General features: G+C 41.9%; 3 protein-coding genes across 3 annotated transcripts; 2 read left to right on the plus strand and 1 right to left on the minus strand.

The window, feature by feature from the left end:
• Positions 1-8,007: 8,007 nt before the first annotated feature.
• LOC122625603 lies at positions 8,008-8,334 on the minus strand. Its single transcript, XM_043805689.1, has one exon. The coding sequence runs from the start codon at positions 8,220-8,222 to the stop codon at positions 8,052-8,054; it is 171 nt and encodes a 56-aa protein (XP_043661624.1). The 5' UTR covers positions 8,223-8,334; the 3' UTR covers positions 8,008-8,051.
• A 141-nt stretch (positions 8,335-8,475) lies between these two features.
• On the plus strand, positions 8,476-9,828 carry LOC122625596. The gene is made up of 4 exons (XM_043805685.1): positions 8,476-8,911; positions 8,969-9,059; positions 9,123-9,215; positions 9,273-9,828. The coding sequence occupies exons 1-4, from the start codon at positions 8,771-8,773 to the stop codon at positions 9,482-9,484; spliced, it is 537 nt and encodes a 178-aa protein (XP_043661620.1). The 5' UTR covers positions 8,476-8,770; the 3' UTR covers positions 9,485-9,828.
• A 10,157-nt stretch (positions 9,829-19,985) lies between these two features.
• LOC122616752 lies at positions 19,986-24,482 on the plus strand. Its single transcript, XM_043792309.1, has 4 exons — positions 19,986-20,144; positions 20,204-22,927; positions 23,039-23,487; positions 23,547-24,482. The coding sequence occupies exons 1-4, from the start codon at positions 20,106-20,108 to the stop codon at positions 24,385-24,387; spliced, it is 4,053 nt and encodes a 1,350-aa protein (XP_043648244.1). The 5' UTR covers positions 19,986-20,105; the 3' UTR covers positions 24,388-24,482.
• The last annotated feature ends 1,247 nt before the right edge of the window (positions 24,483-25,729 follow it).

Below are 25,729 nucleotides of genomic sequence, written 5' to 3' on the forward strand. Positions count from 1 at the left end.
TTAGAGCCTCTTGCCTCCTGATCCGTTCGTCCTTTTGAGTTCCTTCTGTTTCTGCCCAATTCCATTTCGGTCTGTCTCCAGTAAATTGTGCATTTCAACAGCCTTAACACTCTGGTGCCCCCGATTTTCCACTTAACCCATCAAGCGGTGTGTCGATTGTTAATATGAATGCCTTTCAAGCTGTTTGCCTCTCGGGGGCCAAGCAAAAGTTCACTTTTGGCAACTTTAACTAAATTGCGCCTGCCACTCAAACAGATTTTCCAGGCCATTTAAGCAGCAAACACGGAGAGCCACAAGCACATAAATATGCATTTTTCTAAATGTCCTCGCAAACAGCTTCAATGCAGTCCCAGCTCGGCTGTCTGATCCTGTCGCTGCATTGTGTTGGGTAAAAAATGCAAAGCACGCCGTTCCTAGCCGAAATAAACATACCCTTAAATATATTATATATATAATAATTATATAAATCTGAAAAAAAGATAGGTCTAGAAGTAAAGTTTAAGAAAATTGTATACTGAAATAAATTAACTACAACTCAATATTTTTAGATAAATTAGATAGATTTCTTATATAGGAGATTACTTAAAAATTACTTAAAAATATATAAATATTTGTGTAATTTAATATACTATGACTAGCTGTGGTTACAACATTTTAAATACCCTTTGAAAGGGTATAAATCCATTTTATAAACCGCATTCAAGTCAAAAATCAATAAGGCTTTATGGCGGCTCCTGTTGTGATTCTTGTTGTTTTTGTTGACCGTCGGCATTTGGCGGGGCAATTGTTGCATGTCAATGTGTGAGTGTGTAAGTGTGTGAGTGTGTGTGTGTGCGCGTTTGTGACCGGTTAACTGTGAGCGAGGAAATAACTCAGGCGGCAGTTGAAAATCCAAACAATATGAAATGGGAAAAAGCTGGAGAAGGGAGGAACGTCGGCATTTTCAAGAGGAAATCAAATATTTTGCTATTCCGGTTTCTGCCAAGCGATTGAGAGAAATAACGTCCAACCACAAAATATTTAAGCTCTGTTATTTCATTCAAATGTTGTTGGAAAACATGGTAAATAAAACACAAGCAAGTGTTTATCGGTCAATGGTGTAAGTGGAGCATTCATTGCAAACTGCGCAAAGCAATACCTTATAAGATACCAAACCTTCTCTTTACGTGATTCCATCATTCTTTTATGAATCTTTCAGCATCCTTTCTGTGCTGTCGACAACTTACACAATTTACCGCGCTGTCAAAAACTAACAAATAAATAAGCTTTGTTGCTTTTATCAAGAATAACAGAACTCACAGGGCGAATAGAAAGTAATCCTTTTACTACGGTCAGCAACAAATAACGCTTTGAAACGCTTTACTAACAAATACGGCAATGAAAAATGTAGTAGGAACATCCGGCGAATCTCCGACATATGGCAGGTTGGAAATTGGCTGATTGAAGGGGTGGGTTTGGGTTTCTACTAAATGTTGTTACATCCATTACGTATACGCAGCGTAGACAAAAGCGAAAGAGCATCCAAAAGGGCGAGTCGAAAGGAGAGGCGAAATCAAATATCAAATAATTGCTGGCCATCTTGAATGGATGCCAAAAGAGCTGAGTTGGCCATTTATTCGTATTTACACGAAGGCAATAAAAACTGTCGTCTAGGAATTAAAATTCAAACACTATTAATGATTCAGCGCCATGGTCCTGGCCATGAAATGCAATCTGGAAACCATTTATTTTAGTTAATTTTGAAACTTTTCATACCAACATTCTGTCATTGGGGTTCTCATTAATCAATAGCTTTGCCAGAGCCTTAGAAGGTTCAATATTGACATGTATTTTCCACTCATGATTGATGCAACAATGTCATTCAAGGATTGTTGGCTTCCTTCAATCGCTGGCTGTAGCAAATATTTGCTTCAACACGTTTCGTAAAGAAACTGTCCAGACAGCTAAGCCCTGAAAGTTTCCCTGGGGAGTATTAAAATTTTCTGCGCCATTTGCCCGAACTGCTGTGCTTCCAGGACAATGAGGAATTGGAGTTGGGGTAGACTCCTTAGCAGCGGCCAATAACCTTAACAGTACATTGGTCCCGGTTTTAACATGGCCTGTTAAGGGTGTAAGAGTAGCAGTGCTGGGGAGTTCTCCCTTAAGAGAACTGTCAACGAAGATATTGTTCCTAAGATAAAGAGATTAAGAAGAATTCCTTGAATTCAGGCTCCACATCAAATTAGTAATTTGTTCTTTATGGCTGTGATTGTGATTTTAAATTTAGTATTATTTTCATATAATTACTGCGAGAAAACTGACACTTCATAAAAAAATTTAAAAATAGCCCTTATCACCTGACTATAATTACCTGCTTTTTATAAATAGATCCAGAGCATATCAGCCAATTTAATCAGCACGCTGGCTGCACATGAAATCGTCGACATCTAGAAGTTAGTAAAATATATAAAAATTGAAGAATACAATCACAACAACAATGCCACCATTTAATCTTCTTAGCGCCTAACATTTCATAAGCGTAACATTATCTGCTAACTTAAAGAGCAAATAACAATTGCAGCGAAAGAGAGGTGTCTACTAAGAGAGCAAGTTTCTCTTAAACTTGAAATCATTTCACATCCTCAACTTCTCTTAAATTGTATTTAACATTTGCTGATTAGCTCTAGAACGCAGATTAAGCTAAGAAAGGTAAGCTTACGCATGGGGAAGAACAAAATACGTTCTTTCATTTCTAAGAAATTGATAAGAATTGATTCGAAAAACCCTCAAGCTAGCTAAACAAATTGGCTTTACCCAAAAGTCACAAACAATTTGAGTTTTCAAAAGGGGAAACTGAAGTAACTGAGGAGACAGTCAGCCTCAAGGCAAATTTTTCACGAAGCGACGAAATAAAAATAAAAGACCCAACAAATTGTGCATGAAATGCTTCCCAGGCGAAAGCCCAAGAACTGGACGCTGCCATTTACATGCCATATATACATATATACATACATAAGTATATACTGTATCCCCGAGTCATTTGAAATTTGCACAAATGAAAATTGTGGCAGTAAATTGAATTACCCAAAACAGCAGCAGCAACAACACTGACTATCGCAGTGGAAACAAAACAATAAAAGCGACGAAAAAGGAATAAAAGTTGAAAGGACGAAACGGGCCTCCTGACTCCTTTTTCATTGTAGCCACCAGTTTTTTATCCCCCAACCTTTGGTAAACCAGCTCCTTTCTAAATAAATAACAGCAGTGGGAAAAAGACAGAAGGTTTTGCGACTGAAAGATACCTGTTGTTATAGAAGTTCAAATTAATAAAAAAAGTAGAATATTTTGTATATAAAATATGTAAATCTACTTTAGAAGACATTCAACTATCTGTTGTACTTCAAATTTGACAGTAATTTAGAAAAAGCGTTTTAAGCTACTTGATGTTTTAGTCGTGAGTTTTTTTCCAGTGAGAATATATTTTTGTATACCATCTCCTGAAAAAGAATAGACATCCTTTCCGTGATGAATACGGGGTAAAATAACCACTGACTGCAAAGTCAAATGAAAATCCCCGCGGGGCCGTCTACCCCCCATCCAGGCAGGAATTGCCATTGCCCCACGATGTTGTCACATTAGCCACGCCACGCTGTGCGTCCTTAATGAGCATCCCAGACATACGAGTATGCCATGGGGCACGGACCAGGAGTCTTGAGCCCTGAGCCCTGACCAGGGGGCGTGGCCCGGGGAGCGACGGTCAGAGGTCGCGGGGCATGTCCTGGATGCTTTTATCGCAGTCCAAATCTCTATACTCCCGGCCAACGTAAATTGGTATGTTTAGGTTGCCCTTGAATTGCCGCATTGGGGGTGGCTGAATGCCACGATGCTACGGTCTTAAAAGAAAAAGGACACCCCTCGCCATATGTAAATGTCTTCATTGTTGTTCATCCAGCACTGACACTGACAGTTGCCACGAGGAGGGGCTGTTCGGCTGCGAAAATAATAAGCAACATATGGTGGGGATATTGAAGGACCTCGCTCAGTGAGGTAAGCATGATAGGAGGATGAAAATAAGAAGGATGGTTGCCATGTCAACTATGACAACAACATTCAATGAACTCCAATTTGAATTTCCATTTCGTAATCACTTAAATATAGATCATAGTTTAGTTTTTAAAATTATTGTTATATTACAAATTTATTCGATTTCATAAGTTCTCTTTTCCCATTCATTTAATCCAATACATAACTTCTGTGATCCATACGTGATTTTTAACCAAACATAGAAGGCCGCAAATTTCGCCACTTTGGTCGGCAATCACCGTCGCGATTATCATTGGCATAATCATGGACGTTTCAAACATTTCGCGGCTCTCGAAGACCCGCGATTGAAAATCATTTTGAAATGGCATCGAGCAGAAATTCGTAGCTGGCACACTTCCCATTTGCAGCGGGACCACATTTGCCAAACACCCTACTTTTTCGCCCACAAAGACCCACAAATCTACGCGAATTTTCCTCCGCACTTGTTGATGTTAATGCACATTACGTATACGCACGCTGTACGTTTTTATTTCTCTCTTTTCTCGCATTTTGCTTTTTGCATTTTGCGATATGCAGTTCGCCGTCTGCCGCATAATTCTTATTTTAATGCTGCACTTTAGGCACATGCCAAAAATGAGATGGTTTTTGGACGAGGACGTTTGTGTAAACGAGCGAAAAAAATCCAAAAACCTCCAGACAGCATACAGAATGCAAAATGCAGAATACAGAAGAACTCTGCTTGTGCCATTTTTCAGTGCGCCGCCTGCTCGCAACGCTGATTTTCGGTTTCTCGTTTCAGCTGCGAGTTGCAAGACAAGAAGTTGTCTAAACAACTGCAGATGCATGTAGGCATGGTGTTTATGAGCTGCGGGCGGCGGGTGTTCCACGAATGCTGCTGACGTCAACCGTGCCTGCCACACGAGTCTTGTGGGAACAATTCGACGGAGGAGAAGATGTTGGCCACATCCATCCAGTCTGCAACTGCAAATGCCATTTCTGATTCCCCGCTGCTAAGCTGAAATTATTTTGTGTAGTCACTCAAAATTTAATAATTAGCTTTTTCTTACTAAAATAAAATAGGTATACTTTAAAAAAGGAGAAAGAAAATGTTAATAAATATTTTACTAACCATTATTACGCGAGTCCATGCACTAAGTGTATTAATTCCTTTCTCATAAAAAATTTTTTTCCCTGTTATTCTTATTCCTCTCGGGAACTTAGGGGGCCCTTCTACGAGAGCCTAATTTTCTCGTATTTGTTTCGGTAATCGGTTTTAGGTTTTTCGACCGATATTAAGAATAATACTCTTTCTAAAAACTAGAAAAGTACTTTTTGAGTGGCCATGCTCCCGTCATGGGTGGGGTTTGAACCCACGACCTCGTGTATGAGAGGTAGTTGCCCTATCCACTACACTACGAGGCACCATCAAATTACATTGTTTATTAAATACTTTTTACTGAATATCTGTCAGTAAGTAAATTTAATACACTCTCTTTCATTTTATAGAGTAAATAGTTGTAATGCTCTACAACATATTATGCTAATGGATTTGATTAAAATTGAATGCTATTTAAACTTCATTTTCACCACCCATTAAACTAAATTAAATCGGCAATAAAGCCGATATTATCCGCGAGTTGAATCTTTTTTTTACCTAAGCTATAGCTGCACAATCAAAGCCTTTTTCTATACGTGTTATTTCGTTTATTTTTCTTTGGCCCGAATTTCTCTAAAGTTTTTAAAATAACATGCCTGTCCTGGCGAAAATTTTGTGCGATTTTTGGTTCGCTTCTGTTCGCTTCTGTTTGCTGCAGTTTTGCTCGATTTGCGGCAAATTAAGTTGGCCTGGCCAGCAGACCATGCCCACCCATTGGAGCAGACCCATCCAACCACCGAAAACCTAACACCACCCACTGCCTTTGGGTGGTGCATTGTTCACGACGTCGTCTGGTTTCGGCTTCGGTTTCGGATTGGGGATCTGGGGTCTGGGGTCTGGGGTCTGGCTGCTGCCCAAAAATGCAATAAAATTAAATGTTTTTGTGTAAAAACTTTATGACTTTGTGTTTATGTTCGCAACACGCTCAACTCTCGCAGCCAGTTTTGTGCGTTGTTTTTTGGACTTTTGGTCGGACGCCTGGCCTGCTTTAGTTTCTGTGGCTGATTGGCAATTGTTTTTGCTTCAGCTTCGGCTGCGGCTCCTCTTCTTGGCCATTTTCATGGCACTGGTGGTGTTGGCTGGCGGTGGTGGAGCTGCCGCCTGAGCATGTGTTGACAGTAATTAATTTAACTGGCATAAATGAAATTTATATGAGCCATACATTCTGCTTTACTTTGACAGACAGCGAATGTAAAATGTTTTCAAATTAGCTTCGGCAATCTGGCGAATACAATGAAGACGCCTCTCATAAACATGTTTTCATATAACACATAATAATATAAATCAAGAGAATAAGAGAATTAAGAGTAAAAATGCAAATAAAACAATCATGTCAAACATTTTATTTGTTTATACATATGTATTAAAATACACATTTATTGTTTTATTTGCTTCTTTCAGTGACCACAGTTACTACATTGTTACTAGATTTCTCACCTTAAATAGGGAAGTGTAATTTGTTATAGTTTGTAATGTATTTAGACTTCCTTAACACATTCATTTTTGCTATATTTTTTTCTTACCTCCACTTACATATGTACGTATAATGGTATCTTCATAATCTTTAATCCGTATCAGCATCATCTGCCCGACTTATCTGGTCATCAAATTAGCGCGGTCGATCCCAATAAGAGCCCTCATCCATAAGCCAAGTAATGCCAGACTGCCCACCAATTATGGTTTCACTTTTCGCCCTTCGATGAAGTTTTCTTTTCTCGAGCAGCCGCAGTTCTCTTCGCGGAGCGCTTTTCTGGAAGGCTGGTGAAATCATCGAGTGGCAGGCACGTTCGCCCTTCAATTGGGGGGCGTGCGAAGTGCATCATAAAAATCAAATATGAAATATACTTTTTAACAGCTCACGCTTTTTGACAACATCATTGAGGAGCTGCCCGAGGTGTGGCCAACTAAACGCTTATTAATTATGAGTCTGCAGGCTGGCATTCCATAAACACCCGTGTCCAAGTTCCGCACAAGTAATTAACATAATTATCGCTGTAAAAAGAAAACTTTTTTCGCCCAACTGTCGTAAAACAAAAGATACCAGAGCCGTGGTAAGCCGAAAAACCAGTCATAAAGAAAGAAATTAAGCTGCAAACTCCAATAATATTGAACACTTTATCTGGCAGAACAGCGCGATACTTGTAATTATGATAAAAGGGCCGTGACAAGGGTAAAATATCCATCCTTCAAACTGCATTAACCACTGCAATGCACAAAATCAAGTTAAATATTCAAATCCCGCCTGACCTTCTGGACCGGGGTATATATTCATATGCCCCATATTGGCATGTGGAAAAACTATTTAAATAGCAGCACTCGATGGGGGAAAAGTGGGTGCTCAACTCCCGCGATTGATTCACACAGTGAACTTCCGCAGCCGGCGAGCAAACAAAAAGTTTACGCTTCATAGCACAAATTGAATAAATCATTTGACGTTGTCGAGCAGTCAAGTTGGGAAAATGTGGGCGGGGGGCGTTGGGAAAACCAGGGCTAAAAGTTCGTGGGTTCACATAATTGTTGCGCAAAACTGACCAAAAATAAAAGCTCTTCCATAAGCGCAAAATTCGGCAAGAGGAGGCGGCGAATCTGCGCTGATTTAATTGAAAATAAATAAATTATGCTGCTTAATGGCCTTGAAAGTGAAACAAAATGCTTTGCGGCATGGATAATTTCAAGACACAAGCAGATTTGATAGCATTTACTTACTTAGACTCCTTATAATAACTAAAGATATAAAAACCTAATAATAAATTAATCAGACAAAAACACATCCAAGCGAGGTACATAAGTTTTGATATCAGCTTTTGTGACCCAAAATGATTCGACACTTGACTTTGTAACACCTCCACTTCCACTTTATTAGCCCCATTTCTTAGCCAAACATAAAGTCATACCACTTGGTGTTCTTGTTGCAGCACGGCCACTGGGGAATGTTGCATCGTGCAGCTGGGCAGGTGCAGCAGGTGGACCACACCTCCACCAGTTCCATCAGGAGCAGCAGCACCACAAGCCAAGACACGGGAGAACACAGCGATGGAATCATTCTACCGACTGGAACAGAGACTCACAACTGGGGGACATTAAGCAGCACATTGGAGGCTTGTCGAATCGGCGAACCAAATGCGGATGACATAAGCGCATCAGCATCACAATCAGCAGCTGCCGATGCAAATGCAAATGCAAGTGGCTGGATCTGAAATTGCACGGACCAAGTTAATACAACGGCAGACAAGGGCGGAATGTAATTGCGAGTGTCCGTGCCCCATTTCCGATTCCGATTCCGCTGCACGTTTCCGTGATGGAATACGAGTATGTGTACACACCTGCGAAAAGAAGCGAAAGCAATCACATCGTTGAGGCGTCATTCGTTGTGCAATTGCGATTCCCGCGCCCCTGGAAATACTCAACAAAAGTCAAATAAATGCAGCGAATACAACCAAAAACATTGGTCGAGTGCCACACGTGAGATTCGACCACAATGGAGAGCCATGTAGACGCTTTAAAGTCCGCGTCGAATTCATTAGCCAACCCCAATTGATAAGCCAAATAGCAATACATATAATTTAAGGCTATTGTGAAAACTTTGTGCTAATGCAGTTGACCTATTTCATATGTGTTCTGCTTTTTCTGGTGCATTTGTCTGATGGAGCGAAAAGAACTCGTATGGTAACTGCCCTTGAAGTAAAGAAATGCCTCAATGTTACAATCCTAAAACATGTGAATAAGAAAAAGGTAAGATGTGGGAGTTAGAGCTCAGCAACTGCCTCATAAACTTTTGATTTGCATTAGTTACTGGGTGTTTGGTTCGCTTATGCAACAACACCTGTGAATATACCCGTCTATCAACGTCGTTGTGCATCGTACAATGTTCAGAATAGTCGTAAGTTTTGGTAGTTACATGTATGTATGTAAAATTGTATTTTCTACATTCCAATTTAATAAGCGTATTTCGATACGAACATCGTGTATACGGACTACAAGCACCTGGTCATCACCTATGACTGCAAGTACAACGATATGACCATGCTGTACGATCGTAAGTAATTCGGATCAAATAGTTTTGTTTTTATTCAAGCTATTTAACAATTCGTAGTTAAAATACGCGTTTTAACCCGCACTCGGACGCCAGTGGTGGCACATTTGAACAAGGGAATACGCTTTCTGGAGTCACATGGATTCCCGATTACTAAATTGGATTTCCTCAGGGCGAGGGCATTTTGCTTTGAGTGGTACGTGTTGAAGTACCACTTAAAAAACAGACCAGGAGCATTCAATGCGCCCATCAACCGGGTTTGGGATCACTAATGATGTGGCCGTTGCTGTCAGCATGAATTAATTGCATAACTATCGCTAATTATTACAACATAATCAATGGAGGAGCCGCAGACGTGGAGAGGAAATCGTATAACTTAATTAGCTTGGGCTGGCCCAACCAAAATCAATTACCAACGACAGTTTCACTTGACTGATTGGGCCCGGGTCCTTCAAGGAACCCAATTGTGCTGATTTCAGTGTCCTTGCTCCCAAAACTCAGACATATTTATATCAATATATATGTACATGTACATATATCGACACTAAAAGAAATTTAGACTTACATCCTACAACAATTGCAATTCATTTCAATTCCATTGATATACAATTTGCTAGCAAACATCTAGCACTTTTCTACATTTAAAATAATGTTAAATCATTTACAATACACAATCCATATATTAAATTGTTTTATAGCTAAGCATAATTTACTTTTTCTTCAAAATATATACATAACATTTATTTATAACTATTTTTTCCACTGTGTACACAGACACATATGGAGCGCAGACAGCCTCCTGGTATTGAATTGATGCCTCGCCCATTCTGGCGACGCTTCAATTCAATTTACCGAAGGGGATTCCGCTTCCGAAAAAAAGGGAAACTTGGAAATTTCTATGGGCCTCCGAAATTTGTGTGTCTCTGCCCATTTTCATTTTCACATTTTTTCCGGTCGGCTGTTTGGCTTCCTCTTGGCCAAATTGCTCGGGCCAGTCTCAAATTGGCTTTGGGGCTCCTGGCTGTGGGCAATAAAATCAAACCCATACTGGGGCCCACTTGGCGTATGCGTAACTCACAATTATCCCTCATTGTGTGGGCGTGTCCCCACAGGCATGGCGATGGGGCCATGCCATGTGGCATAATAGTCACTAGCCAGGGATAATTGTCATTGTCATGCGAATTTCGGATCCACAGGACATGAGAGTCTCGCTTCCGGTTCCTACAGCTATCCCAACCCCCAGGCCAAAAAGCCCCCGGACAATCCCATTCACGAATTTCCATTTCCATTTGCATTTGCATCCGTCTGAATGCCCATATTTTACTACTAATTCGTTTGGACTTTAAACGGTTTCCTCGACTGAGTGACATTTCGTTTGTTTGCGAAATTGAATTGTTTGAGGCTATTTGGTTAATTTGTTTGGTCCTTGTGAATAATTAATGTGAGTTTTAAAGTGAAAGTCGTACAAATTGTGCGTAATAATCAGAGCATGCTGCATGCGTTTAAACATTTTCAAGCCACGCTCTTCAGATAAGATAAGCCAACCTATAAATCGCACAAAAATTTGTCTTGGAAACTCATCCTTCTCGACGATTAACGAATATAATCATATTAGACTATGAGTTGCAGGCTATTCAGGGATCGACTACGATCATAATGCTGGTAAACCACCAAGTAAGAACAAGCCTTATGAAAATCAAACCCCTGAAAACCCAGAAACCACATAATAAGCATCTGCAGCAGCAACAGCTGAGTTACAACACAAAAAGCAACAGTAGAATATCGCAAAAACAGAGGCGGCAACATCTGTTACGACAACAGCAATTGTCGTTTAACAGCGCACAGCAACAGCAACAGCGAGCAGCAACAGCAACAGCAACTGCAGTGACAACAGCAACATTGCCAAGAACACGAATGTCACAGTGTGCAGTATATAAAGATAGGTATATGCATACGAGTATATATACATGGCTATAAGCCTAATTGATGCGCTCTTGCCAACATTGCCTGGCTTTGTTGATCTTCTTGTTATATAGCTAACTGCTGTTGTTGCTGTTGTGGCTGGTCTGGCTTAAAGCCGAAGCTAAAGCTAAAGCAGTTATTCAATTTGATCTACTGGCAAACTGCGCGGTTGCTGCCGTTGTTTTAGCCATTTGCCTGTCCGTTGTCATTGTAACAATTTTATGGTTAGTACGTTTTTATTTCCACCGATTTCAGTGATTTTCTCTAGTCTCTTTCGTTTTTTTTTTGTTGGTTAACAAGCGCCGGTTTTTGTTTCGATTGCATGACGCATTTAGCGATTTCAAGTTCAAATCACTTTTCATGGGTCTTTATGTAATCACGTAAGCGTCATTTGTGGAATACGTATGCGAGAAGCAAGCTTTGAATCCAGATGATGATGATGATGATGATGATGACTGTGACTTCATGCAGAATGAGACGATTCTAATAGAGTTGCATTTAAATTAATGGCCCGAGAACGTGGATATCGAGATCTGGTGAATACGAGTTAGCTGGCGCTAGCCAAAAAAAAAACTCTTAATTAGCCGAAGAAGTTCTTTTGGCTTGGCCACTTCAGTGGGTTTGGCTTTTTGTCGTCCGGTCATCTGGTCATCTGCTGCTCGACTGGTTCCACCAGTTTCCGTTTCATTTCATTTCGATTTCGATTGCGGTTTCGGTTTCGTTTTCGCTTCTTTCACGTCCAAGAACAAGAACAACAAGAGCTCGAAGACAAGATGCTGAAGACGCCGCCAAAACTAAAACAAAAAGAGCAACGGCAAAACGACTGCGACAAAGTATATGAAATAAAATAAAAGAAAAAAACAGAAAAAGAATAAACATTTATTGATGTGATAATCTAAAGATCAAGGTCTTCCTTTTGCCATTTCAATAAATTTTGTTGTTGAACTGCGTACACTTCGTGGACACCCAAAACGTTCAATCTTCGAATCCGACGTAGCAGAAATGAAACTAGCATTCCGATCCGAAAGATTGGCGATAGGGCGAGCAGGAAGTGCGGAGATCCACTGAAATAAATTGTATACTTCTGAAGATTGCCTACTAATTAGTTGCTATTACAAACGATCTTATATAGGGTAATAAATTATATTGCATCGGTTAACAAACATGTGCGAAGGTCCAAGTAAACTTTATTGCTTCATGATTTATTGAGTTGAATGGGTTTATATTACATATGTCATATAACAATTATTACATCCGATCGAAATAATAATTTCCTGTGTAGAAGCCGACGCATAAAAAAAAACCGGAAAATAGAGTAGAAAAAGAAAAACCGAAAGTTCAGACAGCCAGAAGTGGAGCATAAGCCCAGGATTCAGTTCAGCTTTGGGGAGCAGTCGTGGTCCCATCCTCCGGTTCCAACTCTCAGTTATGTAAAACATATGCTAAACTAATGTGGGTAGTTGCCGCTCGTCAGCGGGGGGCGGGGGTAGACCTGGGTTTGCAATTCAAATGCAGTTTGCAAGTTGCTATTCATTGGGGGATTTTCTCGGATGCAACTGCAGTAGCAGCCGCAGCATCAAAAGCAGCAGCTGCGGAATCAGTGCAAGTAGTGATGATTTCGCTGCTCCATCTTCCTCCGTCTATCGCCCACCCCCTCGCACCGCATGTGTTGCTGTCTCTGTCTCATTTGCACAAGGAGCTATAGAGTGCAAAAGTCTGGAATATCTGTGACCAAAGTTCATATGCTCTATTTCTGATCGGAAGTAACCATGTATTTTAAAACTCTGCATCATACCCACATAGTAAATTGCATGCCAAATATATATCTAATAATATAACTTTAACATTATTATGCGGTAATATGTTTTATTCTTGATAAAATTTGTTATAACTAAGAAGAATTTTTCAATAACATACGTATGTGGTTTTTATATTCTTTAAATTTTAAAGCATTTTAAAAGTAACTTTTGTGATGACTTTTCCTTCGACTTTATCAATTTCTAACATTTCATGCAACACCCCTAAATCTTTCTGGTTATTTGCATAGCCGTCAAAAGGTTCAATTTTTGGCCTACCTCATCGATCCCTCAGAATGATAAGCCTTAAGTGGCGCCTTCCATCCTTGATGGGCAAGTTTCCATGCCCGAAAAGGAGAAAATAGAGTGCCAGACAACAAATCCGAGTCAAGCGTTCAGGCAAACAAATGGTTGCCCCCAAATGGGGAAAAGCGAAGAGTCAAATGCTCACACAAATATGTCACGCACAAACAACAAAAAGAACTGCAAGAAATACGTACAAAATAAAAAACAACGCAAAAAAAATGCCTCGAAAATATATGTAAAGGCAAAAATAAAAGGGAATGGAACTAGGTTCGTCGGGTTCAAATGAGGCGAGTCACAGACACAAAAACCCAAAGAGCGCCTAAAACTTTTTCCATCGCCCATTTGCTTGTGTCAAAGAAGAAGCAACAGTTTCGATGAAACGCAGAGTTCTGAAGGGGAAAACGAAACCGAATCGGAATCGGAAACTAAGAAAGCATCAGGCCGACTGAAAAAATATGCTTAAGAGGGCGTCAAAGTTGACGCTTATCTGCGCCTCATTTGCCAAAGGCGGCAACAAAAGCCTCATCAATTTCAAAGGCCTCGACCGTCGGGGTCCAAGATTGAACCATTGACAGCTGTCTGCAGGAGGAGCAGATAGCGTGGATACTGTGGCCGCAGAACTAGATACATTATATCCAAAGTAGCAAAAAGGTGCAGTTAAGACCGACCGCGAGATACACTCTTCCTGTTAGTAATCAACATTGATCATACATATGATTCCTGTTTCTACACTTACGTCAAGCATCTTAAGAACTACGATCTCTGAAAGATACTTCAACTGAATATGATTTTCATATATTTAGATCAATGACAACCGTTGCCTGCATGCCGAATATCTATTTTCTGCTCTACAAGTAGCCAAATTAAGAGGCAGAACAGTGGACACTGTCGCGCCAAAGTTCACTCAACTTTCAACTCGTAATTTGTCATTGTGCCAGGCGCCGTGAGTAGCCAACTGAAAGCGACTCCCGACAGCTGCCACCGCCTTCCACTTTCCAATTTTCCCCCATTTTCCCCACCCCCACCACCGCCACAGTTTTCCTCAGAACTGGCGCAAAAAGTGTCCACGGACAATGCCATCGCTGGCCAAATAATAAATATTAAAATCGTTTGCGGCAGTGGCACATTCTCACCGGCGTTTCCGAATCCCCAAAAAATCGTAACAGCCGTCTGCTGGGGCTGCTCGATGCCACTGCAACGCTGCGTATACGCAATAAAATTTATGTTAATGCAAAATACTTTGGACTGTCGCATTTTTGTGGAGAAAACGGCTAACGAATGTCACATTGCAATGGGACTCGTATGTGGGTGGTGATTAATTTGCGTATTGTTCTTTGAGATATATTTCTCTTTTCAATATATTCCTTATTCCCCCACATTTTATTTTTATTATTTTCCCGTCGCGACATTTCCCCAGATGGTTTTCGGCTCGACGGCAGCTGCCATGTGCATTCAACGCATGGTGCTCCTCTACGGATGTTGTCCCCACTCTTAAGTGGGTAAGGGCATTAAATGATTCCGGCTGGGTATTGAAATCCGTTTCAGAGCATTCGCACATGACAATTATTGGGCTTTAGTCTGCTTTCTACTTGCATCTTATCATATATTTAAAGATTATTATATATAATTTAAAGAAATTTGCTATACTTTTGCATTGAATTGGACACCTGCCTTTGACTTGTTTGGAATAAATAGCTTTGTAGTTCTACAAATGAATATTTATTAGAGCAATCTGCGAACGACTCTTCGAATGCATGTACTTCGTCCAGCCTTTTAACTTTTCCACTCATTTTCCGCAACTTAAATCAATTTGCCTTTACTTTGAGCTGGCAGAATGGGGTTCTCTGCCCTCATCGAAGTCTGCCATATAATTTGCAATGCAAACAGGACTCATGTCCTGAATCCCAGCAACAGCATACGTGGTGGAATTATAATGGAGGGCGAAAAATGTATATATATTGGTTGAACTTCCACTTTGACTGACGATGTCGATGACGATGACGAAGAGTTTCTTTTGTGTCGTTAATAATAACAATAATGGCAACAACGATGGCAGCGCGGAAACCTCCTCCAATAATGAAATTTATATCTTTCGCAGGAGCAAAGCTTAAAATGCCTTCGGAAAATCTGAAAAGCTGAACTTCAAAAGCTTGACATGAAATGAAAATTCCTCGAATTGCTAAGTAAATTGGCCTTGGTATGGAATTAGAGGCGTCTTTTTCCGCCACCCAATCATCATTATCGTCGTCGTCGAGTCGAGTATAAAATGTAATTTATAGATACTAAGAACTCTGGCCAACAGGTTGCCAACTGGTTTTCAAACACGCTTATAAAAACCACCCAAGAATTACAATAACGATGAAAAAGAGCCCCAAAGCGGAAGCGAACACTACAAATTTCATTTACAAACAGTCCTTGAAGACCCCGCGCTGACCAACAGATAAAGATACAGATACAGGTGCAACTGGACAGGTGAGTTCCAATTAGCACATTACATGGTAGGAAAATCTAGCCGACGAGGGCGAAGAGGGTGCGCTCGACTTGGCTGCGATATTGAAATGAAGAGGCGCTTCGCATAAATCGCATAAATATGTTAATTAGTCAAGTGCCGCACGAAGCGAACGTAAACATTCTGCGCTGTTCGCTTGAATTTGTTTAGAATTAATTTCAGCTTCATTTGATTTGCATAAATTGTGTGAATGTTTAATGGACTTGTTTGCCGCACAGCCCAAAGCAGACGAAATAAGAAAAAGCGCGCGACGAAGCGACAGAAAGTAAAAGTTAATTATCGCATAGGACTAGAATCGTCAATTGGGTATCATCTAGAATTGGGTCAATGGAATCGGGGAATCGGTGAATCGGGGAATCGATGAATCGATGAATGAAAATGGAATCGCTTGCCCAACGGCATTGATAAGATTTCAAATGGTTTAGTAATTTGAGGAGCTACAAATAATTCCACCACACACACTTCTTGTGCGCCACAATTGACCTCCGACCTTCGGGCCGTGATTAAGCATACGCAGCGTGGTCGAGTCAGATTGTCTTAGTTAGTAAATGTCTCAAAGCACACAAGAAGCTGGGCCAAGGAGAGATAAGCCAGCTCTTTGGAGGATGGAAGAGGTCGCCAGCAGGGGCAAAATTGAAACAAAAACTAGCGCTCATCGCTCGAATCTTGAGGTTTTAAGAAAACCAGAAGCATGATAAGTCGACACACAAAATTAAAGCGGCCCAAGAATCCGATTCCAGCGACAGCGGAAGATTTCCACTCCGGCAAACTGATTACATTTGTTTACTCTGTCACTCTATGTCTGTGTCTTCTGGTACAGATGATGGCCCTGAAGCTGTGATTTGATGCCCTATTGTAGCTCTTAAGTCCCATAATGACAGGGAAATCATTGGCTAAAGTCTGCCCCCTTTCCATTTCCATTCCCCCGATTTCTTATCGATGGAGGGCAAATTGAATTGGGACTGCTGCTTATCTGTCTTTTGTTTAGCGATTCTCACTTATCGGGTATCTGAATGCGAATCGGAATCTCAGCCAAAAGATATGGCGACTCTTGTGCCAAATATTTGGCAGATAACTGAGAAGTGGAACCAAGAAGGAGGACGGCACCCAACCCAACCCAATCCGAAATCCAAAATCCGAAATCCAAGTACGTGCCGAGTGCTGGTTACTTTGGAGAAGGGCACTTTCCCCTTTGCGGAGCAGAACTGCAGTGGATTTACGATGGAGCTGCGATTCAGGTCTCGTCGGGTTACGTGGCTTGTTTGGCTTGTTCTGTGTGTGTCACAGGGCGATAAAAATTAACTCGTTGAGCTGAGAAGTTGGGGGCCCTCTAATCCACGTCTCGGGTTTACACGTGCCACCATTTGGCTGTCCATTTCTCGATGAGTGCGGCGTTATCAACGAAACCTGAGCGAAGCTCTGTCGCTTTTTAATTTCGGTTTACGGCGCCCAGTTCAATTGGTTCCACGCTCCTCGGACATGACTCAATGCGGACATTAATCATGCATCCAACCAAGTTTCGGTTAGTAGTACAGATGTATGTGCGTTTCCCAGCTAACCAGCCAAACAAAGGGTGTTAGAATGCTTTTTGTTTCAGCATCGCTGAGCAGAGATTTAAGAGTCGCTTTTTGGTGGAGGCTGTCAGGGAGGAGTGGAGGGGTGGGGCGAAAAAAAGCAACCGCAAAACAACAATAAAGAAACCAAACGAAAATTACTTTTCTACTAATTGCAACTCTGGAACTGCTGAGGTCATCAGGTGGATTGCGAACACACAGAGCGACCAGGGGGCAGATCATTTGGCCAACAGTTCAAAACAATGCACAGGAAATTCGCATTTACCCAGTGCCAGGGAAAAGCCAACAATAAACCAACAAAAACGCCATGCAACATCAACATTTTCCTTTGCCATTGTGGAGCGGAATTTGCACAAAGCCTTGGATTGAATAATGATGCCAGCGGGATCAGAGGCAAACGGAGAAGGAATGGCTTATTTCCAGATTGAAATTCTTTTCTACGCTTAGGGCTTCAGCAAGTGATACGTACAGCCAACGAGGATATTGAGGGAGTTTTGTCCATTTTATTAAAACATTCCCTTGCCAAGCTCCGAAATTTCGTATTTTCAAGAAACAAATTGGTGTCTTTGCTCACTGAAATAAGTTAACTTAACTCGTAAGCGTAGTTTAAATTGGTTTAATGCAATTACACATAACTCTACAGATACGTGTAATCAAAACTTTTAAAACAAATTTCAATTTACTTGTGTACTTTGCGGTTACAACTTTTAAGCACCCAAACTGAATATTATAGAAATAATACGAGTGACAGTTTTTGCGTAGACTTAAAGTGCACCACTAATTTAATTCCCATAATTCTGAGGCATAGCTAAGTTTTTCCGTGATTTTTCGGCCCCAATTCACTGCCCTTCGCCCACATTGCACCACTGCATCAACGCTGGGTTGCCAATTGACGTGGCAGCTAGCAACCTCTATTGCATAACACCTGACAAATGCAATTCAGGCAAAATGCTCGGCGAGGCTGCTGATGATGATGGCCTCAAGTGAAAAACACTCACGCAAACACGCGACGCACTTTGGGCTCTGGATTGGGGATTGGGATTGGGGGTATTAGGTATTGGGTATTAGGTATTTGGTATTGGGCATTGGGTGGCTCCATTCCAATGGGCACTTCAATAAAGTGCAGTCCAAATTGTGGGCCATCGGGTGGCGGCGGCCCTGCATTTGCCGGCTTTGTTGTTGCTGTCGGTGGTGCTGATGCGGCGGTGATGCGGTGGTGCTGCAGTTGCAGCCACCGTGGCGTCAATTATCGCCGCTGTACGCAAAGTGGGGCAGGCAAATAATAAAAACGCGCCCAAACGCAGTCGTCAGGCTCAAAGCACTTCATTGTCAAATGAGCTTAAACACCACGCCCCTCGGCCCCGATTCCGCCCCCTTAAGACCCACTCCTCAGCCCCCCGACCCCCGACTGCCATCAACATCCCCATCTCGATTTCATTTGTGCAGCACTCTTTGCTGCGTTTTCGTTTTCATTTCATTTCGGAATCTCACTTGTGCGATACCCTATAATGTGGTTATAATTCTATAACCATTTTTCTAAGAATCATTTTATGTTTAAATTTTATATAAGTTTTTGAATTTTATAAATTTAAAATTTCTTTTTTATTTACAATCCCATTTGTTTAATATCACATTTTCCTTTTACTTTTAACCATAAAAATAAATAATTTAATACCAAATTAAATCTTCCATATATAAAAATTTCAAGATACATTATAGATGGCCTTACAGGGTATATAATGGCCTTAACTAAAAGCGCCTCTCCCTGGTTTGTTTTTATGTTTTTCTGCAGTTTTGTTCGCCGTTTTCACGCCTCACTTGCCACCTTGTTTGCCTCGTTCGCTGATTTGCTGATTGATGGCGACGTCTGCAATTGAGACGGCAACTGCGACTCCGACTGCGACTGGAACAGCGACTCCGACTGCGACTGCGACTGGAACTGAGACTGAGACTGGAACTTCGGTTCCGTCTCCGCGCAGGTGTCGCCGCCTAATTAAATGAAGGCAACGCTCACGCATGCGTAACCTGCAAACACTCCCTGCCCGGCCCATTACCCTGCCACGCCCCGCCCCTCGAGCGCCGCCCTTCGCAATGCATTGTTAAGAAAATGGGTCAATATGCAATTATTGCATTTATTTTTTACATTTTCTTTGCAAGCCTCAAGCGGACTCAGCTTCGTTTGCGTCACTTGCGGAGCGTTGAGAGGCGAGTTCGCAATAATCATAATATGGCTACTTCACTTGGCAAAGCAATCAACCCGAGGCCTCCGAGGTGTTGATTTTGTTAATATTTTCCCTCCTACCCAGATGCCCCTCCACTGCTCCACTGTTCTCTGTCCACCGCTCCCGATTCGCGGAACTGGGAAGGCAGCCGATGCATCGGTGGATGTGCAACAGCACCCAGTTCTTTGGGTTAATGAAGCGACGCCAAAGTTGGTTTGCTCCGCTCCAATTTCGAGGTTGATGGCAAAACACTTTAAAGAAACTTTAAATTGATTGATGGAAAACTATCATGCTGTCTAAAAGGTTCTTATACTCCTTCAACAGAAATTACTGATAAATATGAAAATATTATATGATTAATTAATATGGAGTTGTATAATTAAATATGTATTAATGCAAAAGACTTGGCTTTCAGAAATATGTCTAAATTTTAAGCAATGTTCTCCCTAAAATAAGCACCCCTCCAAAATACAATACCTTTCGGCCCCACACCAACTAAATTAGGCCTTGTTTGAAATCGCGAAATGAGGGTCCTTCTGGGCACCAAATGCTTTCTGAACCTCGTAAGTGCCACGGTCTCCTAGACACTTTGAACTGTCTATCTTAATGTGATCACTACTAGTGCAAGCACCGGATACGATGGCACCACCATGGCAGTTCCTATCTACCTTCTCAACAACTCTACGAAGTAGCAAAGAAAGTCATCAGGTCTCACCGATTAGCAATTTCCGCACGATTTCTATCAGGCAAAGGAAAACCACCGGAAACCCCAACTCTGGATTTAATTTGTCGGGTATTAGCATCAGCAAAAAACTCTGGTGATGGTGGCAAGCCGAAAGAGCCATTACAACTTGAATCCATGGGTCAGACATCTACAAATTCCAGCAGCCAGGAACTGACAAAAAATCCTCTTCTTATAAAAGAGGAAAGCGAAACGCCATCGAAAAGCCAATTAGAGCCGCAGTTGGTATACTCAAAAACCCCGGAAGTATTCAACTGCAAGAACTGTTTCGAATATAGTTCGGAAATAATGATTGTGAACTGTAAAGATTGCATTGGAGATAACAATCAATCTACAGAGTCAGTCATGGGAAAGGCGACGTTACTACTACAGGACAATAGTACAAATGAACCAACAAGTGCTTTAAAGGAGCCTCCAACTTCTGCATCAAAACCATCGATTGGCGAGTCTCTACCATCTGCTGCTTCAAAGAAACCTCAGACGACATTACCACTACAGGAAAATAGTACTAATCAACCAACAAGTGCTTTAAAAACGCCTTCAACAAATCAACCAACAAGTGCATTGAAAGAGCCTTCAAAAAAGCCTGCATCAAAACCATCGGTTGGTGAGTCTCAACCATCTGTTGCTCCAAAGAAACCTCAAGTATCACCAAGTTCAACTTCTCTTAATGAGCGATTTACCATGCCGCAAAAATCAGCTTTTCCCGTGGGAAGAAATCCCTGTGTAGACGGGAAAAAAACTAAAAAATCTAAATGTCCGCCACCCAAACCCAAACCTTGCACCTCATCGCAAGATGAACACAAACCTCCGGTTAAAAAAAAGCCACCTTCAAAACCTAAAGCAAAAGATCCACCTAAAACCGTTGATTCTAGTGCATCAAGTGCACAGAAAAAGGAAAATGCTCCTGAAAAGATCGCAAAAACACCTTTGAATAAACCTCAATCAGAAAAATCAGCTGCAAATCCAAAGGTTGGATTTTCTATGACTTCGAATGCTGCTTTTCCATTGGGAAGAAATCCCTGCGTTGATGGTAAAAGTGAAAAAAAGGGACCTAAATGTGCAGCATCGAATCCAAAGCCACTACAAAAAGCCGAGAAAGACGATAAGCCAAAAGTGGCGATTAAAAGCCAATGTAAGCAGGAAACTAAAAAGGAAACTTGCCCAAAAGAATCTCTGATTAAAAAAGCAGCTACTGTACCAAGTGAATCACCCAAGCCTCTGGAAAGTGTCGCACCAAAAGCCGAACCTCCAAAGAAAAAGTCAATGAGGCAGGGTATTGTCAATCCAAAAGAGACGCCGGTTAAACCAAAGAGTCCTCCGGAAAAACCAAAGAGTCCTCCAGTTAAATCCAGTGCTTCTCCTAAACCGGCTCCTAAATCAATCAAACAACCAAAGAACAAAGAGCTGCCAGAGATATCAACTTCCCGTTTTTCCATGCCACTTATGTCGGCTTTTCCCATTGGAAGAAATCCCTGCCGGGATGGCCCAAGGGGATCAGCCAAGGAAGAAAGTCCCTGCGGTAAAAAGGTAGTCAACATTTGCCAATTAGGTTCCGATTCCTGTAAAGCTAAAAAGAAGAGATCAAATGACGCCGAATCAAGTAAAACTTCAAGTTCATTAAGCCCCGTTCCTCAAAAAGATGATAAGAAATCCGTTGCATCGAAGACGAATGAATCTCATACCTCACCATCATCGAAGGCTTCCGTGGAACCTCCGCCTCCTCCACCACCAGTCAAGGAAATCCCCGTGTCTTCTGATCCGCCTCAGAATAAAGAGAAATCTGCGCCCCAAGTTCTCAGTCACTCAGCAGAAAAAGCACCATTGCCAACTGGTAAAGAAACCAAGGAATCTCCAGCTTCACAGCCTTCGCCAGCAACTTCTAAGACAGAAATCAAAACATCTACTGAGCAAAAAGTAAAATCTCCTAAACCAGCTTCTCCAGAGCCGAAATATGGACGATCCAAAAGATCGAATTGCGAAGTGAAAACACAATGCGCGGCTACAGAAGCCCAGAAAATCCCAAAGAAATGCAAGGAAACGAGAGTACGCCACCTAGCAGACGCCAACAATGATCCAAGTCAGAAACCCCAGTTGAAAAAGTTTCCAGCTCTTCCGCTCAAGCAAAGCATCGCCAGTTATTTAAGCAGTATTGAGCCATTTCTCAATAAAGAGGAACTCAAAGTGGAACGAAAATTGGCCAAGGAGTTTGTGGACAACGAAGGTACACAACTCCAGGAGCTGCTCGAGAACGAAGCCGAGCGTTCGGACAACTGGCTAACTCCCAGATGGACACGTTCCGCATACTTGACCTACCAGGCTCCGCTGACCGTCTTCTCCAGTCCGGGTCTCTCCTTTCCCATTCAGGAGTTTGATGGAACTAGTGATTTTCTCAACTTCACGGCTAAGGCTATCTACGGTATGTGCGAGTTCAAGCAGCTAGTCGACCAAAACAAAATTCCAGTGGTCAAGATGGGCAAACACTATCTGGACAACAGCCAGTTTGCCAAGATCTTTGGCGGGGTTCGCAAGCCAGGTCGATTCTGCGATACCATCGAACAGTACAATGATGCCGATTATATTGTGGTGGTATATAATAATAATGTGAGTACTAAGAAAGTTATCTTTGATCAGTTTTTGAAACCATTGAAATACATCAGTCCTAGGAAGTTGTACTTCTTGATCTATATTTTAACAATATAATCTCCTTCGTAGTACTTTAAGCTGCCCATTTATTCCGAAAGTGGAACTTTGCTGCATGTTCATACACTGAGAGATGCATTGATGGATATACTTGAATGTCCCATCCAAATAGGCGAGCACTTTGGCCTTTTGACCCACGACAATAGAAGCAACTGGGCAGAGGCGTATACCATACTCTGCCGACTTCATGGAAACGCAGATACCGTGGAGACCATAGAGCAGTCCCTGTTCGTGGTCTGTCTGGACAAGTGTGTACCCACGCCGAAGGGCGAGGAGAGGGTTGTCCAGGCCCACCAGCTCCTCCACGGTGGTGGAGTGCGTCAGAACAGCGCCAATCGTTGGATGGACAAGACCATTCAGCTGATAGTCAATCCAAATGGCCTGGCCGGATTTTGCTATGAACATTCTCCCGCGGACTGCCAGCCACTCGCCATGCTGATGGACTTTGTGCAGCAGAAAGTGTATGTATATCTATAATAAATATTTAAATAAATATATTCAAATAAATCTTGTACTTCAGCCATGAGGAGAACTATGGCTGCGATGGCTGTGAGGCGGACAAGAAGGTCACGTCCAGCCTGTTGAAGTTCCAGCCAGTGAACGAGTGCATCAATTTGTGGTTGTGCCAGGCCAGGCGAAATATTAAGAGGATCGCCAGCCAGCTGCAGATGAATGTGATGCAGTTCGAGTGCCATGGCAAGTGCTTCATCAAGGCGCAGGGCCTGAATCCGGATAGCTACATCCAGCTGGCCCTGAGTCTGGCCTACCACTCCATGCACCGGAAAATACCCGCTCAGTATGAGTCCGCTCACCTAAGGATTTTCCATGAGGGGCGCACTGAAACCATTAGATCCACGTCCAATGAATCCAAGGCCTTCCTCATGGCCATGCAATCGGCGACGGCCTCAATGAGCGAGAAATTGGCTGCGCTTCAGAAGGCGGTGGATGCCCACGAAAGGTTGATCAAAGAGGCCATTAATGGACAGGGCATCGATCGGCATTTGTTTGGCCTGCAGGAGATGGCTCTGGAAAAGGGAATGCCACTACCGGCATTCTTCAGGTCCAAGGGTTACCTCAGATCGGTGACCTTTCAGCTCTTCACCTCCCAGGTAGCCACGTCCCACGAAGGATTCATGGCATACGGACCACTTCTGTCCGACGGATATGGAGTCTGCTACAACCCACAGGAAAAAAAGATCATCTTCGCCATCTCCGCTTGGAAAAGTTGCCCACAAATCAACGTCATGCGATTTGGCAAAGCCATCAAGAATTCCCTTAACGACATGAGAAAACTAATCCTGAACACAGGCGGTGATCGTGTGGGCGAGCATCCATGTAAATGCGAGAAAATACTGCTCTAGAAGGGCATCCCCTATAGATTTCTGTTCAGATACCATCTTGTATTACGTTTCTTAACAAGGCAAATATACACTCGTTATTGTTTCACTTGCATTAACCAAGCCATTTTAATTGCGTTTGGGTTCAGGGTCGTTGAAAAGACGAACGCATATTACTCACCCCAAAACCATCTCACCTTTGACAAAAAAAACCGGAGACGCGTGAGGGACTCTTCCAGAGTATTAACCTGAGATCATCCGAACTCGCCCACGGAGCTTGTTAATTAAAAAATAAAAACAGTCGCGAAAGAATAAGTAAGGTTGGGTGACTCAGTTTATGGGTATAATTGAATCGTAAAGAGTGACCAATATTTTAAATATTTCATTAGAATGAAGTAGTCCTTTGTCAAGCACTCAAAAGTTACAAGATCGCTGAGAAAAATATCCATTTGGATGCACCACTGACCCACTTCCATCATGAATGCGTCGCCTTCTTCTCCAGGGGGCAAAAAGTCAAACCGCCTTTCCTCGCCACTTATATTACATCAATATCATCTCATATTTGTCTCAGTTCTTATGCAACAGTTCTCTGCTCTTTGCTGGCTGCAATTTTATTGCTAAATTGAGTAATTGGTACAAGAAGCCGCCATCTCTTCAACCTCCACCTCTCTTGCTCTGCTGTGATTGCCGCGTATCTGCAGAAGTATCTGAGTATGCGTATCTATTATACGTTGCATCTGGTCATCGCAGAATGAGAAGTGAGCTCTGTGCTCCTCTCTTCTTCTCGGTTCTTTGGTATTTCACTTCTGCTTTCCATACTGAATGTGATATGCAGATGCAGATTGCAATTCAGTCCACGAAAAGCGAGAAAGAGAGGCGAAGACTACACATGATCAAAGTAGTGCAGCTGTACAGATGCTTTAGCATCTGTGAGGTACATCTCTATATATATCTCTTAGACTCTGCAGCAGTACAATCATCATCATTCCAGCGAATTGCGACTTAGTTTCCCCCGAATCCCTAGCACTGCATTGCTGTCATTAGCCAAATTGAAGGCATTCTAATTGGCTCACTCCATGCCGCCTCACTTCGATTCATTTCACTTAAATCTAAATCGGTTGAAACTAATTATAAAGTGCACTTGAAAATGTCATACATAGGGGGATTTTTTTAATGCTACTATATCTTAGTGTGTTTTATTTGTTTTAATTTTTTGTTTTATTTTAAATATATATCTGAAATGTTGATACCATCTTTACTCCAAGAAGCCTTAGAAGTTTGCAGCATTTAAGTATTTCAATCTTTTTGAAAGACGAGGAGCTGATATTAGCTAAGAAACCGAATTTAGTTTCCATTGCAATACTCA

The sequence above is a fragment of the Drosophila teissieri genome, chromosome 2L (assembly GCF_016746235.2).
Source record: "Drosophila teissieri strain GT53w chromosome 2L, Prin_Dtei_1.1, whole genome shotgun sequence".
Lineage (NCBI taxonomy): Eukaryota > Metazoa > Arthropoda > Insecta > Diptera > Drosophilidae > Drosophila > Drosophila teissieri.

Excerpts from the sequence above, each read along its gene's own strand:
- LOC122625603 (XM_043805689.1), bottom strand. The coding sequence starts at position 8,222 with ATGATTCCATCGCTGTGTTCTCCCGTGTCTTGGCTTGTGGTGCTGCTG.
- LOC122625596 (XM_043805685.1), top strand. The coding sequence starts at position 8,771 with ATGCAGTTGACCTATTTCATATGTGTTCTGCTTTTTCTGGTGCATTTG. Across the intron at positions 9,060-9,122 it reads GTACAATGTTCAGAATAGTC|CGTATTTCGATACGAACATC; the intron begins GTAAGTTTTGGT and ends CAATTTAATAAG. Across the intron at positions 9,216-9,272 it reads TATGACCATGCTGTACGATC|TTAAAATACGCGTTTTAACC; the intron begins GTAAGTAATTCG and ends AACAATTCGTAG.
- LOC122616752 (XM_043792309.1), top strand. The coding sequence starts at position 20,106 with ATGAGGGTCCTTCTGGGCACCAAATGCTTTCTGAACCTC. Across the intron at positions 20,145-20,203 it reads CCAAATGCTTTCTGAACCTC|TGCAAGCACCGGATACGATG; the intron begins GTAAGTGCCACG and ends GATCACTACTAG. Across the intron at positions 23,488-23,546 it reads GACTTTGTGCAGCAGAAAGT|CCATGAGGAGAACTATGGCT; the intron begins GTATGTATATCT and ends CTTGTACTTCAG.